The sequence below is a fragment of the Bolinopsis microptera genome, chromosome 11, assembly GCF_026151205.1.
Source record: "Bolinopsis microptera isolate Bmic1 chromosome 11, MBARI_Bmic_1.0, whole genome shotgun sequence".
NCBI lineage: Eukaryota > Metazoa > Ctenophora > Tentaculata > Lobata > Bolinopsidae > Bolinopsis > Bolinopsis microptera.
The window spans coordinates 19,521,137-19,538,605 of NC_087082.1; the positions used below are offsets into that span (position 1 = coordinate 19,521,137).

The following is a 17,469-nucleotide window of genomic DNA, read 5'->3' on the forward strand; positions in this document are numbered from 1 at the left end:
GCTCCTACTGATGGTTAGTGTGAAGTATAAACCACAAATATATACCCATTAAACCCAGCTCCTACTGATGGTTAGTGTGAAGTATAAACCACAAATATATACCCATTAAACCCAGCTCCTACTGATGGTTAGTGTGAAGTATAAACCACAAATAGATACCCATTAAACCCAGCTCCTACTGATGGTTAGTGTGTGAAGTATAAACCACAAATAGATACCCATTAAACCCAGCTCCTACTGATGGTTAGTGTGAAGTATAAACCACAAATAGATACCCATTAAACCCAGCTCCTACTGATGGTTAGTGTGTGAAGTATAAACCACAAATATATACCCATTAAACCCAGCTCCTACTGATGGTTAGTGTGAAGTATAAACCACAAATAGATACCCATTAAACCCAGCTCCTACTGATGGTTAGTGTGAAGTATAAACCACAAATATATACCCATTAAACCCAGCTCCTACTGATGGTTAGTGTGAAGTATAAACCACAAATAGATACCCATTAAACCCAGCTCCTACTAATGGTTAGTGTGAAGTATAAACCACAAATATATACCCATTAAACCCAGCTCCTACTGATGGTTAGTATGAAGTATAAACCACAAATATATACCCATTAAACCCAGCTCCTACTGATGGTTAGTATGAAGTATAAACCACAAATATATACCCATTAAACCCAGCTCCTACTGATGGTTAGTGTGAAGTATAAACCACAAATATATACCCATTAAACCCAGCTCCTACTGATGGTTAGTGTGAAGTATAAACCACAAATATATACCCATTAAACCCAGCTCCTACTGATGGTTAGTATGAACTATAAACCACAAATATATACCCATTAAACCCAGCTCCTACTAATGGTTAGTATGAAGTATAATCCACAAATATATACCCATTAAACCCAGCTCCTACTGATGGTTAGGTGTGAAGTATAAACCACAAATAGATACCCATTAAACCCAGCTCCTACTGATGGTTAGTGTGAAGTATAAACCACAAATAGATACCCATTAAACCCAGTTCTACTGATGGTTAGTGTGAAGTATAAACCACAAATAGATACCCATTAAACCCAGCTCCTACTAATGGTTAGTGTGAAGTATAAACCACAAATAGATACCCATTAAACCCAGCTCCTACTGATGGTTAGTGTGAAGTATAAACCACAAATAGATACCCATTAAACCCAGCTCCTACTGATGGTTAGTGTGAAGTATAAACCACAAATAGATACCCATTAAACCCAGCTCTACTGATGGTTAGTGTGAAGTATAAACCACAAATAGATACCCATTAAACCCAGCTCTACTGATGGTTAGTGTGAACTATAAACCACAAATAGATACCCATTAAACCCAGCTCCTACTGATGGTTAGTGTGAAGTATAAACCACAAATAGATACCCATTAAACCCAGCTCCTACTGATGGTTAGTGTGAAGTATAAACCACAAATATATACCCATTAAACCCAGCTCCTACTGATGGTTAGTATGAACTATAATCCACAAATAGATACCCATTAAACCCAGCTCCTACTAATGGTTAGTGTGAAGTATAATCCACAAATATATACCCATTAAACCCAGCTCCTACTGATGGTTAGTATGAAGTATAAACCACAAATATATACCCATTAAACCCAGCTCCTACTAATGGTTAGTGTGAAGTATAATCCACAAATAGATACCCATTAAACCCAGCTCCTACTGATGGTTAGTATGAAGTATAAACCACAAATATATACCCATTAAACCCAACTCCTACTAATGGTTAGTGTGAAGTATAAACCACAAATATATACCCATTAAACCCAGCTCCTACTGATGGTTAGTGTGAAGTATAAACCACAAATATATACCCATTAAACCCAGCTCCTACTGATGGTTAGTGTGAACTATAAACCACAAATATATACCCATTAAACCCAGCTCCTACTGATGGTTAGTGTGAAGTATAAACCACAAATAGATACCCATTAAACCCAGCTCCTACTGATGGTTAGTGTGAACTATAAACCACAAATAGATACCCATTAAACCCAGCTCCTACTGATGGTTAGTGTGAAGTATAAACCACAAATATATACCCATTAAACCCAGCTCCTACTGATGGTTAGTGTGAAGTATAAACCACAAATATATACCCATTAAACCCAGCTCCTACTGATGGTTAGTGTGAAGTATAAACCACAAATAGATACCCATTAAACCCAGCTCCTACTGATGGTTAGTGTGAAGTATAAACCACAAATAGATACCCATTAAACCCAGCTCCTACTGATGGTTAGTGTGAAGTATAAACCACAAATATATACCCATTAAACCCAGCTCCTACTGATGGTTAGTATGAAGTATAAACCACAAATAGATACCCATTAAACCCAGCTCCTACTGATGGTTAGTGTGAAGTATAAACCACAAATAGATACCCATTAAACCCAGCTCCTACTGATGGTTAGTGTGAAGTATAAACCACAAATATATACCCATTAAACCCAGCTCCTACTGATGGTTAGTGTGAAGTATAAACCACAAATATATACCCATTAAACCCAGCTCCTACTGATGGTTAGTGTGAAGTATAAACCACAAATAGATACCCATTAAACCCAGCTCCTACTGATGGTTAGTGTGAAGTATAAACCACAAATAGATACCCATTAAACCCAGCTCCTACTGATGGTTAGTATGAAGTATAAACCACAAATATATACCCATTAAACCCAGCTCCTACTGATGGTTAGTATGAAGTATAAACCACAAATAGATACCCATTAAACCCAGCTCCTACTGATGGTTAGTGTGAAGTATAAACCACAAATATATACCCATTAAACCCAGCTCCTACTGATGGTTAGTGTGAAGTATAAACCACAAATATATACCCATTAAACCCAGCTCCTACTGATGGTTAGTGTGAAGTATAAACCACAAATATATACCCATTAAACCCAGCTCCTACTGATGGTTAGTGTGAAGTATAAACCACAAATAGATACCCATTAAACCCAGCTCCTACTGATGGTTAGTGTGAAGTATAAACCACAAATAGATACCCATTAAACCCAGCTCCTACTGATGGTTAGTATGAAATATAAACCACAAATAGATACCCATTAAACCCAGCTCCTACTGATGGTTAGTGTGAAGTATAAACCACAAATATATACCCATTAAACCCAGCTCCTACTGATGGTTAGTGTGAAGTATAAACCACAAATAGATACCCATTAAACCCAGCTCCTACTGATGGTTAGTATGAAGTATAAACCACAAATATATACCCATTAAACCCAGCTCCTACTGATGGTTAGTGTGAAGTATAAACCACAAATATATACCCATTAAACCCAGCTCCTACTGATGGTTAGTGTGAAGTATAAACCACAAATATATACCCATTAAACCCAGCTCCTACTGATGGTTAGTGTGAAGTATAAACCACAAATAGATACCCATTAAACCCAGCTCCTACTGATGGTTAGTGTGAAGTATAAACCACAAATATATACCCATTAAACCCAGCTCCTACTGATGGTTAGTGTGAAGTATAAACCACAAATAGATACCCATTAAACCCAGCTCCTACTGATGGTTAGTGTGAAGTATAAACCACAAATAGATACCCATTAAACCCAGCTCCTACTGATGGTTAGTGTGAAGTATAAACCACAAATATATACCCATTAAACCCAGCTCCTACTGATGGTTAGTGTGAAGTATAAACCACAAATATATACCCATTAAACCCAGCTCCTACTGATGGTTAGTGTGAAGTATAAACCACAAATAGATACCCATTAAACCCAGCTCCTACTGATGGTTAGTGTGAAGTATAAACCACAAATAGATACCCATTAAACCCAGCTCCTACTGATGGTTAGTGTGAAGTATAAACCACAAATATATACCCATTAAACCCAGCTCCTACTGATGGTTAGTATGAAGTATAAACCACAAATATATACCCATTAAACCCAGCTCCTACTGATGGTTAGTGTGAAGTATAAACCACAAATAGATACCCATTAAACCCAGCTCCTACTGATGGTTAGTGTGAAGTATAAACCACAAATATATACCCATTAAACCCAGCTCCTACTGATGGTTAGTGTGAAGTATAAACCACAAATAGATACCCATTAAACCCAGCTCCTACTGATGGTTAGTGTGAAGTATAAACCACAAATATATACCCATTAAACCCAGCTCCTACTGATGGTTAGTGTGAAGTATAAACCACAAATATATACCCATTAAACCCAGCTCCTACTGATGGTTAGTGTGAAGTATAAACCACAAATAGATACCCATTAAACCCAGCTCCTACTGATGGTTAGTGTGAAGTATAAACCACAAATATATACCCATTAAACCCAGCTCCTACTGATGGTTAGTGTGAAGTATAAACCACAAATAGATACCCATTAAACCCAGCTCCTACTGATGGTTAGTGTGAAGTATAAACCACAAATAGATACCCATTAAACCCAGCTCCTACTGATGGTTAGTGTGAAGTATAAACCACAAATAGATACCCATTAAACCCAGCTCCTACTGATGGTTAGTGTGAAGTATAAACCACAAATAGATACCCATTAAACCCAGCTCCTACTGATGGTTAGTGTGAAGTATAAACCACAAATAGATACCCATTAAACCCAGCTCCTACTGATGGTTAGTGTGAAGTATAAACCACAAATATATACCCATTAAACCCAGCTCCTACTGATGGTTAGTGTGAAGTATAAACCACAAATATATACCCATTAAACCCAGCTCCTACTGATGGTTAGTATGAAGTATAAACCACAAATATATACCCATTAAACCCAGCTCCTACTGATGGTTAGTGTGAAGTATAAACCACAAATATATACCCATTAAACCCAGCTCCTACTGATGGTTAGTGTGAAGTATAAACCACAAATATATACCCATTAAACCCAGCTCCTACTGATGGTTAGTGTGAAGTATAAACCACAAATAGATACCCATTAAACCCAGCTCCTACTGATGGTTAGTGTGAAGTATAAACCACAAATATATACCCATTAAACCCAGCTCCTACTGATGGTTAGTGTGAAGTATAAACCACAAATATATACCCATTAAACCCAGCTCCTACTGATGGTTAGTGTGAAGTATAAACCACAAATATATACCCATTAAACCCAGCTCCTACTGATGGTTAGTGTGAAGTATAAACCACAAATAGATACCCATTAAACCCAGCTCCTACTGATGGTTAGTGTGAAGTATAAACCACAAATATATACCCATTAAACCCAGCTCCTACTGATGGTTAGTGTGAAGTATAAACCACAAATAGATACCCATTAAACCCAGCTCCTACTGATGGTTAGTGTGAAGTATAAACCACAAATAGATACCCATTAAACCCAGCTCCTACTGATGGTTAGTGTGAAGTATAAACCACAAATAGATACCCATTAAACCCAGCTCCTACTGATGGTTAGTGTGAAGTATAAACCACAAATAGATACCCATTAAACCCAGCTCCTACTGATGGTTAGTGTGAAGTATAAACCACAAATATATACCCATTAAACCCAGCTCCTACTGATGGTTAGTGTGAACTATAAACCACAAATAGATACCCATTAAACCCAGCTCCTACTGATGGTTAGTGTGAAGTATAAACCACAAATAGATACCCATTAAACCCAGCTCCTACTGATGGTTAGTGTGAAGTATAAACCACAAATATATACCCATTAAACCCAGCTCCTACTGATGGTTAGTGTGAAGTATAAACCACAAATAGATACCCATTAAACCCAGCTCCTACTGATGGTTAGTGTGAACTATAAACCACAAATAGATACCCATTAAACCCAGCTCCTACTGATGGTTAGTGTGAACTATAAACCACAAATAGATACCCATTAAACCCAGCTCCTACTGATGGTTAGTGTGAAGTATAAACCACAAATAGATACCCATTAAACCCAGCTCCTACTGATGGTTAGTGTGAAGTATAAACCACAAATAGATACCCATTAAACCCAGCTCCTACTGATGGTTAGTGTGAACTATAAACCACAAATAGATACCCATTAAACCCAGCTCCTACTGATGGTTAGTGTGAAGTATAAACCACAAATAGATACCCATTAAACCCAGCTCCTACTGATGGTTAGTGTGAACTATAAACCACAAATATATACCCATTAAACCCAGCTCCTACTGATGGTTAGTGTGAAGTATAAACCACAAATATATACCCATTAAACCCAGCTCCTACTGATGGTTAGTGTGAAGTATAAACCACAAATAGATACCCATTAAACCCAGCTCCTACTGATGGTTAGTGTGAAGTATAAACCACAAATATATACCCATTAAACCCAGCTCCTACTGATGGTTAGTGTGAAGTATAAACCACAAATAGATACCCATTAAACCCAGCTCCTACTGATGGTTAGTGTGAAGTATAAACCACAAATATATACCCATTAAACCCAGCTCCTACTGATGGTTAGTGTGAAGTATAAACCACAAATAGATACCCATTAAACCCAGCTCCTACTGATGGTTAGTGTGAACTATAAACCACAAATAGATACCCATTAAACCCAGCTCCTACTGATGGTTAGTATGAAGTATAAACCACAAATATATACCCATTAAACCCAGCTCCTACTGATGGTTAGTGTGAAGTATAAACCACAAATATATACCCATTAAACCCAGCTCCTACTGATGGTTAGTGTGAAGTATAAACCACAAATAGATACCCATTAAACCCAGCTCCTACTGATGGTTAGTGTGAAGTATAAACCACAAATATATACCCATTAAACCCAGCTCCTACTGATGGTTAGTGTGAAGTATAAACCACAAATAGATACCCATTAAACCCAGCTCCTACTGATGGTTAGTGTGAAGTATAAACCACAAATATATACCCATTAAACCCAGCTCCTACTGATGGTTAGTGTGAAGTATAAACCACAAATATATACCCATTAAACCCAGCTCCTACTGATGGTTAGTGTGAAGTATAAACCACAAATATATACCCATTAAACCCAGCTCCTACTGATGGTTAGTGTGAAGTATAAACCACAAATATATACCCATTAAACCCAGCTCCTACTGATGGTTAGTGTGAAGTATAAACCACAAATATATACCCATTAAACCCAGCTCCTACTGATGGTTAGTGTGAAGTATAAACCACAAATATATACCCATTAAACCCAGCTCCTACTGATGGTTAGTGTGAAGTATAAACCACAAATATATACCCATTAAACCCAGCTCCTACTGATGGTTAGTATGAAGTATAAACCACAAATATATACCCATTAAACCCAGCTCCTACTGATGGTTAGTGTGAAGTATAAACCACAAATATATACCCATTAAACCCAGCTCCTACTGATGGTTAGTGTGAAGTATAAACCACAAATATATACCCATTAAACCCAGCTCCTACTGATGGTTAGTATGAAGTATAAACCACAAATAGATACCCATTAAACCCAGCTCCTACTGATGGTTAGTGTGAAGTATAAACCACAAATATATACCCATTAAACCCAGCTCCTACTGATGGTTAGTGTGAAGTATAAACCACAAATAGATACCCATTAAACCCAGCTCCTACTGATGGTTAGTATGAAGTATAAACCACAAATAGATACCCATTAAACCCAGCTCCTACTGATGGTTAGTGTGAAGTATAAACCACAAATATATACCCATTAAACCCAGCTCCTACTGATGGTTAGTGTGAAGTATAAACCACAAATATATACCCATTAAACCCAGCTCCTACTGATGGTTAGTATGAAGTATAAACCACAAATAGATACCCATTAAACCCAGCTCCTACTGATGGTTAGTGTGAAGTATAAACCACAAATATATACCCATTAAACCCAGCTCCTACTGATGGTTAGTGTGAAGTATAAACCACAAATATATACCCATTAAACCCAGCTCCTACTGATGGTTAGTGTGAAGTATAAACCACAAATATATACCCATTAAACCCAGCTCCTACTGATGGTTAGTGTGAAGTATAAACCACAAATAGATACCCATTAAACCCAGCTCCTACTGATGGTTAGTGTGAAGTATAAACCACAAATAAATACCCATTAAACCCAGTTCTACTGATGGTTAGTGTGAAGTATAAACCACAAATAGATACCCATTAAACCCAGCTCCTACTGATGGTTAGTGTGAAGTATAAACCACAAATATATACCCATTAAACCCAGCTCCTACTGATGGTTAGTGTGAAGTATAAACCACAAATATATACCCATTAAACCCAGCTCCTACTGATGGTTAGTGTGAAGTATAAACCACAAATATATACCCATTAAACCCAGCTCCTACTGATGGTTAGTGTGAAGTATAAACCACAAATATATACCCATTAAACCCAGCTCCTACTGATGGTTAGTGTGAAGTATAAACCACAAATAGATACCCATTAAACCCAGCTCCTACTAATGGTTAGTGTGAAGTATAAACCACAAATATATACCCATTAAACCCAGCTCACCTGATGGTTAGTGTGAAGTATAAACCACAAATAGATACCCATTAAACCCAGCTCCTACTGATGGTTAGTGTGAAGTATAAACCACAAATATATACCCATTAAACCCAGCTCCTACTGATGGTTAGTGTGAAGTATAAACCACAAATATATACCCATTAAACCCAGCTCACCTGATGGTTAGTGTGAAGTATAAACCACAAATAGATACCCATTAAACCCAGCTCCTACTGATGGTTAGTGTGAAGTATAAACCACAAATATATACCCATTAAACCCAGCTCACCTGATGGTTAGTGTGAAGTATAAACCACAAATATATACCCATTAAACCCAGCTCCTACTAATGGTTAGTGTGAAGTATAAACCACAAATAGATACCCATTAAACCCAGCTCCTACTGATGGTTAGTGTGAAGTATAAACCACAAATAGATACCCATTAAACCCAGCTCCTACTGATGGTTAGTGTGAAGTATAAACCACAAATAGATACCCATTAAACCCAGCTCCTACTGATGGTTAGTGTGAAGTATAAACCACAAATATATACCCATTAAACCCAGCTCCTACTGATGGTTAGTGTGAAGTATAAACCACAAATAGATACCCATTAAACCCAGCTCCTACTGATGGTTAGTGTGAAGTATAAACCACAAATATATACCCATTAAACCCAGCTCCTACTGATGGTTAGTGTGAAGTATAAACCACAAATATATACCCATTAAACCCAGCTCACCTGATGGTTAGTGTGAAGTATAAACCACAAATATATACCCATTAAACCCAGCTCACCTGATGGTTAGTGTGAAGTATAAACCACAAATATATACCCATTAAACCCAGCTCCTACTGATGGTTAGTGTGAACTATAAACCACAAATAGATACCCATTAAACCCAGCTCCTACTGATGGTTAGTGTGAAGTATAAACCACAAATATATACCCATTAAACCCAGCTCCTACTGATGGTTAGTGTGAAGTATAAACCACAAATATATACCCATTAAACCCAGCTCCTACTAATGGTTAGTGTGAAGTATAAACCACAAATATATACCCATTAAACCCAGCTCACCTGATGGTTAGTGTGAAGTATAAACCACAACTATATACCCATTAAACCCAGCTCCTACTAATGGTTAGTGTGAAGTATAAACCACAAATATAAACCCATTAAACCCAGCTCACCTGATGGTTAGTGTGAAGTATAAACCACAACTATATACCCATTAAACCCAGCTCCTACTAATGGTTAGTGTGAAGTATAAACCACAAATATATACCCATTAAACCCAGCTCCTACTGATGGTTAGTATGAAGTATAAACCACAAATATAAACCCATGACACCCAGCTCACCTGATGGTTAGTGTGAAGTATAAACCACAAATATATACCCATTAAACCCAGCTCCTACTGATGGTTAGTGTGAAGTATAAACCACAAATAGATACCCATTAAACCCAGCTCCTACTGATGGTTAGTATGAAGTATAAACCACAAATATATACCCATTAAACCCAGCTCCTACTGATGGTTAGTGTGAAGTATAAACCACAAATAGATACCCATTAAACCCAGCTCCTACTGATGGTTAGTGTGAAGTATAAACCACAAATAGATACCCATTAAACCCAGCTCCTACTGATGGTTAGTATGAAGTATAAACCACAAATATATACCCATTAAACCCAGCTCCTACTGATGGTTAGTGTGAAGTATAAACCACAAATATATACCCATTAAACCCAGCTCCTACTGATGGTTAGTATGAAGTATAAACCACAAATATATACCCATTAAACCCAGCTCCTACTGATGGTTAGTGTGAAGTATAAACCACAAATAGATACCCATTAAACCCAGCTCCTACTGATGGTTAGTGTGAAGTATAAACCACAAATATATACCCATTAAACCCAGCTCCTACTGATGGTTAGTATGAAGTATAAACCACAAATATATACCCATTAAACCCAGCTCCTACTGATGGTTAGTGTGAAGTATAAACCACAAATAGATACCCATTAAACCCAGCTCCTACTGATGGTTAGTGTGAAGTATAAACCACAAATAGATACCCATTAAACCCAGCTCCTACTGATGGTTAGTGTGAAGTATAAACCACAAATATATACCCATTAAACCCAGCTCCTACTGATGGTTAGTGTGAACTATAAACCACAAATATATACCCATTAAACCCAGCTCCTACTGATGGTTAGTGTGAAGTATAAACCACAAATAGATACCCATTAAACCCAGCTCCTACTGATGGTTAGTGTGAAGTATAAACCACAAATAGATACCCATTAAACCCAGCTCCTACTGATGGTTAGTGTGAAGTATAAACCACAAATATATACCCATTAAACCCAACTCCTACTGATGGTTAGTGTGAACTATAAACCACAAATATATACCCATTAAACCCAGCTCCTACTGATGGTTAGTGTGAACTATAAACCACAAATATATACCCATTAAACCCAGCTCCTACTGATGGTTAGTATGAAGTATAAACCACAAATATATACCCATTAAACCCAGCTCCTACTGATGGTTAGTGTGAAGTATAAACCACAAATAGATACCCATTAAACCCAGCTCCTACTGATGGTTAGTGTGAAGTATAAACCACAAATATATACCCATTAAACCCAGCTCCTACTGATGGTTAGTGTGAACTATAAACCACAAATATATACCCATTAAACCCAGCTCCTACTGATGGTTAGTGTGAAGTATAAACCACAAATATATACCCATTAAACCCAGCTCCTACTGATGGTTAGTGTGAACTATAAACCACAAATATATACCCATTAAACCCAGCTCCTACTAATGGTTAGTGTGAACTATAAACCACAAATATATACCCATTAAACCCAGCTCCTACTGATGGTTAGTGTGAAGTATAAACCACAAATAAATACCCATTAAACCCAGCTCCTACTGATGGTTAGTATGAAGTATAAACCACAAATAGATACCCATTAAACCCAGCTCCTACTGATGGTTAGTATGAAGTATAAACCACAAATAGATACCCTTTAAACCCAGCTCCTACTAATGGTTAGTATGAACTATAAACCACAAATAGATACCCATTAAACCCAGCTCCTACTAATGGTTAGTATGAACTATAAACCACAAATATATACCCATTAAACCCAGCTCCTACTAATGGTTAGTATGAACTATAAACCACAAATAGATACCCATTAAACCCAGCTCCTACTAATGGTTAGTATGAAGTATAAACCACAAATATATACCCATTAAACCCAGCTCCTACTAATGGTTAGTGTGAACTATAAACCACAAATAGATACCCTTTAAACCCAGCTCCTACTAATGGTTAGTATGAACTATAAACCACAAATATATACCCATTAAACCCAGCTCCTACTGATGGTTAGTATGAAGTATAAACCACAAATAGATACCCATTAAACCCAGCTCCTACTGATGGTTAGTATGAAGTATAAACCACAAATAGATATCCATTAAACCCAGCTCCTACTAATGGTTAGTGTGAACTATAAACCACAAATATATACCCATTAAACCCAGCTCCTACTAATGGTTAGTGTGAACTATAAACCACAAATATATACCCATTAAACCCAGCTCCTACTGATGGTTAGTATGAAGTATAAACCACAAATAGATACCCATTAAACCCAGCTCCTACTAATGGTTAGTGTGAAGTATAAACCACAAATATATACCCATTAAACCCAGCTCCTACTAATGGTTAGTATGAAGTATAAACCACAAATAAATACCCATTAAACCCAGCTCCTACTGATGGTTAGTATGAAGTATAAACCACAAATAAATACCCATTAAACCCAGCTCCTACTAATGGTTAGTGTGAACTATAAACCACAAATAGATACCCATTAAACCCAGCTCCTACTGATGGTTAGTGTGAAGTATAAACCACAAATAGATACCCATTAAACCCAGCTCCTACTGATGGTTAGTGTGAAGTATAATCCACAAATAAATACCCATTAAACCCAGCTCCTACTGATGGTTAGTATGAAGTATAAACCACAAATAGATACCCATTAAACCCAGCTCCTACTGATGGTTAGTATGAAGTATAAACCACAAATAGATTCCCATTAAACCCAGCTCCTACTGATGGTTAGTATGAAGTATAATCCACAAATATATACCCATTAAACCCAGCTCCTACTAATGGTTAGTGTGAAGTATAAACCACAAATATATACCCATTAAACCCAGCTCCTACTGATGGTTAGTGTGAAGTATAAACCACAAATAGATACCCATTAAACCCAGCTCCTACTGATGGTTAGTATGAAGTATAAACCACAAATAGATACCCATTAAACCCAGCTCCTACTGATGGTTAGTGTGAAGTATAAACCACAAATAGATACCCATTAAACCCAGCTCCTACTGATGGTTAGTGTGAAGTATAAACCACAAATAGATACCCATTAAACCCAGCTCCTACTGATGGTTAGTGTGAAGTATAAACCACAAATATATACCCATTAAACCCAGCTCACCTGATGGTTAGTGTGAAGTATAAACCACAAATAGATACCCATTAAACCCAGCTCCTACTAATGGTTAGTGTGAAGTATAAACCACAAATATATACCCATTAAACCCAGCTCCTACTGATGGTTAGTGTGAACTATAATCCACAAATAGATACCCATTAAACCCAGCTCACCTGATCTGCTAGTAGTACAGACAAGACAGTTGTCATGGTAACATGACTCATGTAGTACAATACCAGCGGTACACTAGTATTATGTTACGAATAACCAGCCTGTACGAGTTGTCCTTCCCCCAATGCTCCCTAAACATACTGATACATTTTAAGTAGCTGATTTTGGGAAGACGACCCCGACCAGTGACCGACAACTAAGAACCTCTGATCATTCCGGGCTCCCACAGGTATCACATCACATGGCCCAATCAGTGACGTATCATTTCCCAAGCTAGCATGTTAATTAGTTAAAATTGACAGGTTCTTAGTTGTCCGTTAGCCACTGCTTTTTGTTGTCCCAATTATTGTTAGACTCAGGCTGATATAGGGACAAAATATTGTAGGTTCTGTTACGATGATTACTCTAGTAAGTGATGTTATTGATATGTTGATACTCATTTTAATCATACTTTAAGAATTTATCAACAATTTTTCAGAACCTATACCCCCAGTAGCACCAACCCAAGAACCTAGTAACAGTTACCCTAGTAACAAGACTGCAGCTACGGCTAAACCACCCACTTCTGACACTGACGAGAACGGTAGTGGAGCTGAAAACGGCGGAAGTCAAAATGATGAGACTGAAAGTGATAACAATGAGAATTCTAGTCAAAATGACGGTGTGATGGAAAAGACTGATGAAGTTACTGCTAAACCAGTAACTGTAGAAATTGACCAAGGACAGGATGGCGGGAACGTTGAAGGTGTGGAAACTGAAAGTGATAACAATAAAAATTCTAGTCAAACTGAAATTAACGACAGCGGAAAAACTGGGAATCACACTATGGATGTAGAGGAAGGTAGTTCGCAGCAAGATGAGGACGAGGTTGATGGAAAAGAGGTTGGAAGTGAAAATGAAACTGAGCCTCAGAGCGAAAAAGATCCGTCCAGTCCAGACTCACCAGCATTTGAAAAATCAGAAGATTTGGACAATACAAATGAGTCAACCGAAGCTGAATCTCAGTTGGACGAAGATATTGGTAGCGATGGTGAAAGTGAAAGTGAAAGTGAAAGTGAAAGTGAAAGTGAAAGTGAAAGTGAAAGTGAAAGTGAAAGTGAAGGTGAGGGGAAAGGTGAGATTGATAGTACAAATGAAAGCGAAGTTGGAAATACCCCTGCAGACAGTGGTTATTGCAGAAATGTTTCAGCTGTTAGTGGATTTTTGATCACGATGATTGTTTTAATCGTTCATGGAGAACATTGAACAGCTAAAAACGTTATATTCGAGAAAGATTGAAATATCAAATTTTGGCATCGTGACAGTTAAAATATTTTACAGAAAATTTGAGGTTAAAACAAACGAATTAATGATGTAAATTATTTGCTTGTTTAAAACAGACTTAATCCTTAAAAGTAGTTATTCGCTATATATCGTAATCGCAAATTAGATAAAATGTGTTCATTGCTGAGCTGTCATTATTTATAATCATTCGTTATAAATCAATATTGAAAATTCGTGGAAAATCTGATTTGACAAAAGTCAATAGATTGTTTACTTGTCTCCTGTTAGTGCATGTAGATTGTAGAGTCCAATATCCCATTATAATTTATAAATAAGAACAAGTAGGTATATGTAGGTGTAAAGGACCCAGACATTATAATCAAAAAGAGATGATATTTGACCAAAACCCATAATCATGGGTAGAGTGGACCGCTGCTAGTGTCTCTCTTTCCAAAACAAAAGGAAATGATATTAATTTGAATGACCGTCCGCAAATGCGGTCCACTCTACCCATGATTATGGGTTTTGGTCAAATATCCCATAATAAATAAGAACAAGTATAGGTAGGTGATACACATAACAACTCCCAATCTGGTTACCTGGTTACCGCCATGTGGTTACCCATGGTTACACAACATAATATAACAATCGAAATCCAAAACCACGTTTCCAGTTTCCTCCCCGACAGTATCCAGAACAGCAAGCCCGTAATTAATCAGAGCAGAGCAGGTCAGACTTAAGTAGCCTGTTACCATGACTACTCTGTAACTAATCAGAGCAGAGCAGGTCAGACTTAAGTAGCCTGTTACCATGACTACTCTGGAGGCGGTATATCTGAGGGGTCTGCTGTCTGGAGCCTATTTCCCTGCTGGTGATCAGCCGCACCTTCGTGTCGAAGTAGGATATCGGTTGCAACACTTTACCGTCTCTAGGTGTGTGTACCTGAAAGTGAAGGTGTCACTTTCACTTCGTGTCGAAGTAGGATATAGGTTGCAACACTTTATCGTCTCTAGGTGTGTGTACATGCTGTGGGCAGCGTTTTCAGGAGAGTTTATGCTCAGCTTATTAATTGATATTATCCATTTTATCATCGATTTTGTAAGTCTTTAAATCTACTGCGATTGATTATTGAAAAGCATTTGATGTCTGTACAATGTACCATTATAGGCTTTGTTAGAATTAAATTTGATTTGTTAGATTAATTCAAGAGACAGTACAAAATCGCGATAAAAATATGATAACTTGATAAGAGCGTTATAACTTAATCATTATAACTTTATAAGGCGTACAAGTATGAATACTTAATCTAACCGGTAGGGCGTGCTCCTTCATAATATCAGACCGGTAGATATTATCCCAATACTCCCTAGCCTTCTTCTCGTGCGCAATCTTCTCCTTCCAGATAGTCTCGTCTATCACCTGACTGATCTGGGCTGTGTTCAGCTGCCTTCTCCCCGACATTGCCCGACACTTCCGCACGTGGAAACTGCGCTTTTATTGTACGTTAAGTGGTGAGATTTATATGTTGCAATAGTGTGTTGGAAAGGATATGAGAATATAGGGTAACAACCGGACACATCGCACAAGTATCTGATGTTGAAAGAGAATTTGTTAACCACTAAAAATAACTGGTAATTGTAAACAAATCTATCAAACAAACAATGAAAACCTATCATATAATAGTAGGAGCATAAACAAAATCATGTAAAAAATAAAAAACGTACAACAAATTAAAACAAGCTCGACATATGCTCATGACATCATTTCTCGACAATAACAAAAGAACCAAGACAGTACAGCCACGTTGCTAAAAAAACTGCTCAAGATTAGAACATGACACGAGTGTTTTCATAGGACCGATCGGAGGACGAGAGGCATCCTCCGAGGGGGTCTGCTTGCCAGGCTATTAGAGCTTTGTGCAGATCATCAAACTAACACCATTATCCTCTTTCGCAAGCTAGTCATGTGGCTGCTGGTCACGTGGCTGCTGGTCGCGTGGCTTGCTGGTCATGTGGCTGGTGATCACGTGGCTTGCTGGTCATGTGGCTTGTGATCATGTGGCTTGCTGGTCACGTGGCTTGCTGGTCACGTGGCTTGCTGTTCACGTGGCTGCTGGTCACGTGGCTTGCTGGTCATGTGGATTGTGATCATGTGGCTTGCTGGTCACGTGGCTGCTGGTCATGTGGCTTGTGATCATGTGGCTTGCTGGTCACGTGGCTTGCTGGTCACGTGGCTTGCTGGTCACGTGGCTTGCTGGTCACGTGGCTTGCTGTTCACGTGGCTGCTGGTCACGTGGCTTGCTGGTCATGTGGCTTGCTGGTCACGTGGCTGGTGATCATGTGGCTTGCTGGCCACGTGGCTTGTGATCACGTGGCTGCTGGTCACGTGGCTGTCATGGCTTGCTGGTCACGTGGCTTGCTGGTCACGTGGCTGGTGATCACGTGGCTGGCTGGTCATGTGGCTTGCGTCACGTGGCTGGCCCTGGTCATGTGGCTGCGTCACCTGGGCTGGTGAATAAGTGGCTTGTATCATGTGGCTTGTTGTCACGTGGCTTGGTGATCATGTGGCTTGCTGTCACGTGGCTGTGATCACGTGGCTGCTGGTCACGTGCCTCTGGTCACGGTGGCTGCTGGTCATGTGGCTGCTGCACGTGGGCTGCTGGTCATGTGGGCTGCGGCACGTGGCTAGCTGTCACGTGGCTGCTGGTCACGTGGATGCTGGTCATGTGGCTTGCTGTCACGTTTGCTGCTGGTCACTGGCTGTGCTCATGTCTTTGCTGTCATGTGCTTGCAGTCAACTTGCTGCTGGTCACTTGCTGCTGTCACATGCTTGTTGTCACGTGGCTTTTGGTCACAGTGCCTGGTGATCATGTGGCTTGCTGGTCACGTGATGTGAACATGTGGCTTGTTGGTCACGTGCTGTGATCAAG

General features: G+C 38.6%; 2 protein-coding genes across 2 annotated transcripts in view; one reads left to right on the forward strand and one right to left on the reverse strand.

Moving 5' to 3' along the window:
• Positions 1-14,802, forward strand: part of LOC134822780 (clumping factor B-like) — a 28,366-nt gene extending 13,564 nt beyond the window's left edge. Inside the window, exon 5 of the mRNA XM_063834035.1 lies at positions 13,756-14,802. Within this exon, the coding sequence (XP_063690105.1) occupies positions 13,756-14,522 (767 nt within the window). The 3' untranslated portion in view covers positions 14,523-14,802. The remainder of the gene's footprint in view (positions 1-13,755) is intronic.
• Positions 14,803-14,876: 74 nt separating this feature from the next.
• On the reverse strand, positions 14,877-16,086 carry LOC134822781 (uncharacterized). The gene is made up of 2 exons (XM_063834036.1): positions 15,852-16,086; positions 14,877-15,482 (listed from the first exon to the last, which is right to left on the reverse strand). Exons 1-2 carry the CDS (start codon positions 15,999-16,001, stop codon positions 15,309-15,311), a joined length of 324 nt encoding a protein of 107 aa, XP_063690106.1. The 5' UTR covers positions 16,002-16,086; the 3' UTR covers positions 14,877-15,308.
• Between the last annotated feature and the right edge of the window lie 1,383 nt (positions 16,087-17,469).

Bases quoted from the DNA above. Each gene is read 5' to 3' on its own strand.
- LOC134822781 (XM_063834036.1), bottom strand. From the start codon at position 16,001: ATGTCGGGGAGAAGGCAGCTGAACACAGCCCAGATCAGTCAGGTGATA. The intron at 15,483-15,851 runs GTTAGATTAAGT...CTTCACTTTCAG, and splicing joins TGAAGGAGCACGCCCTACCG to GTACACACACCTAGAGACGG.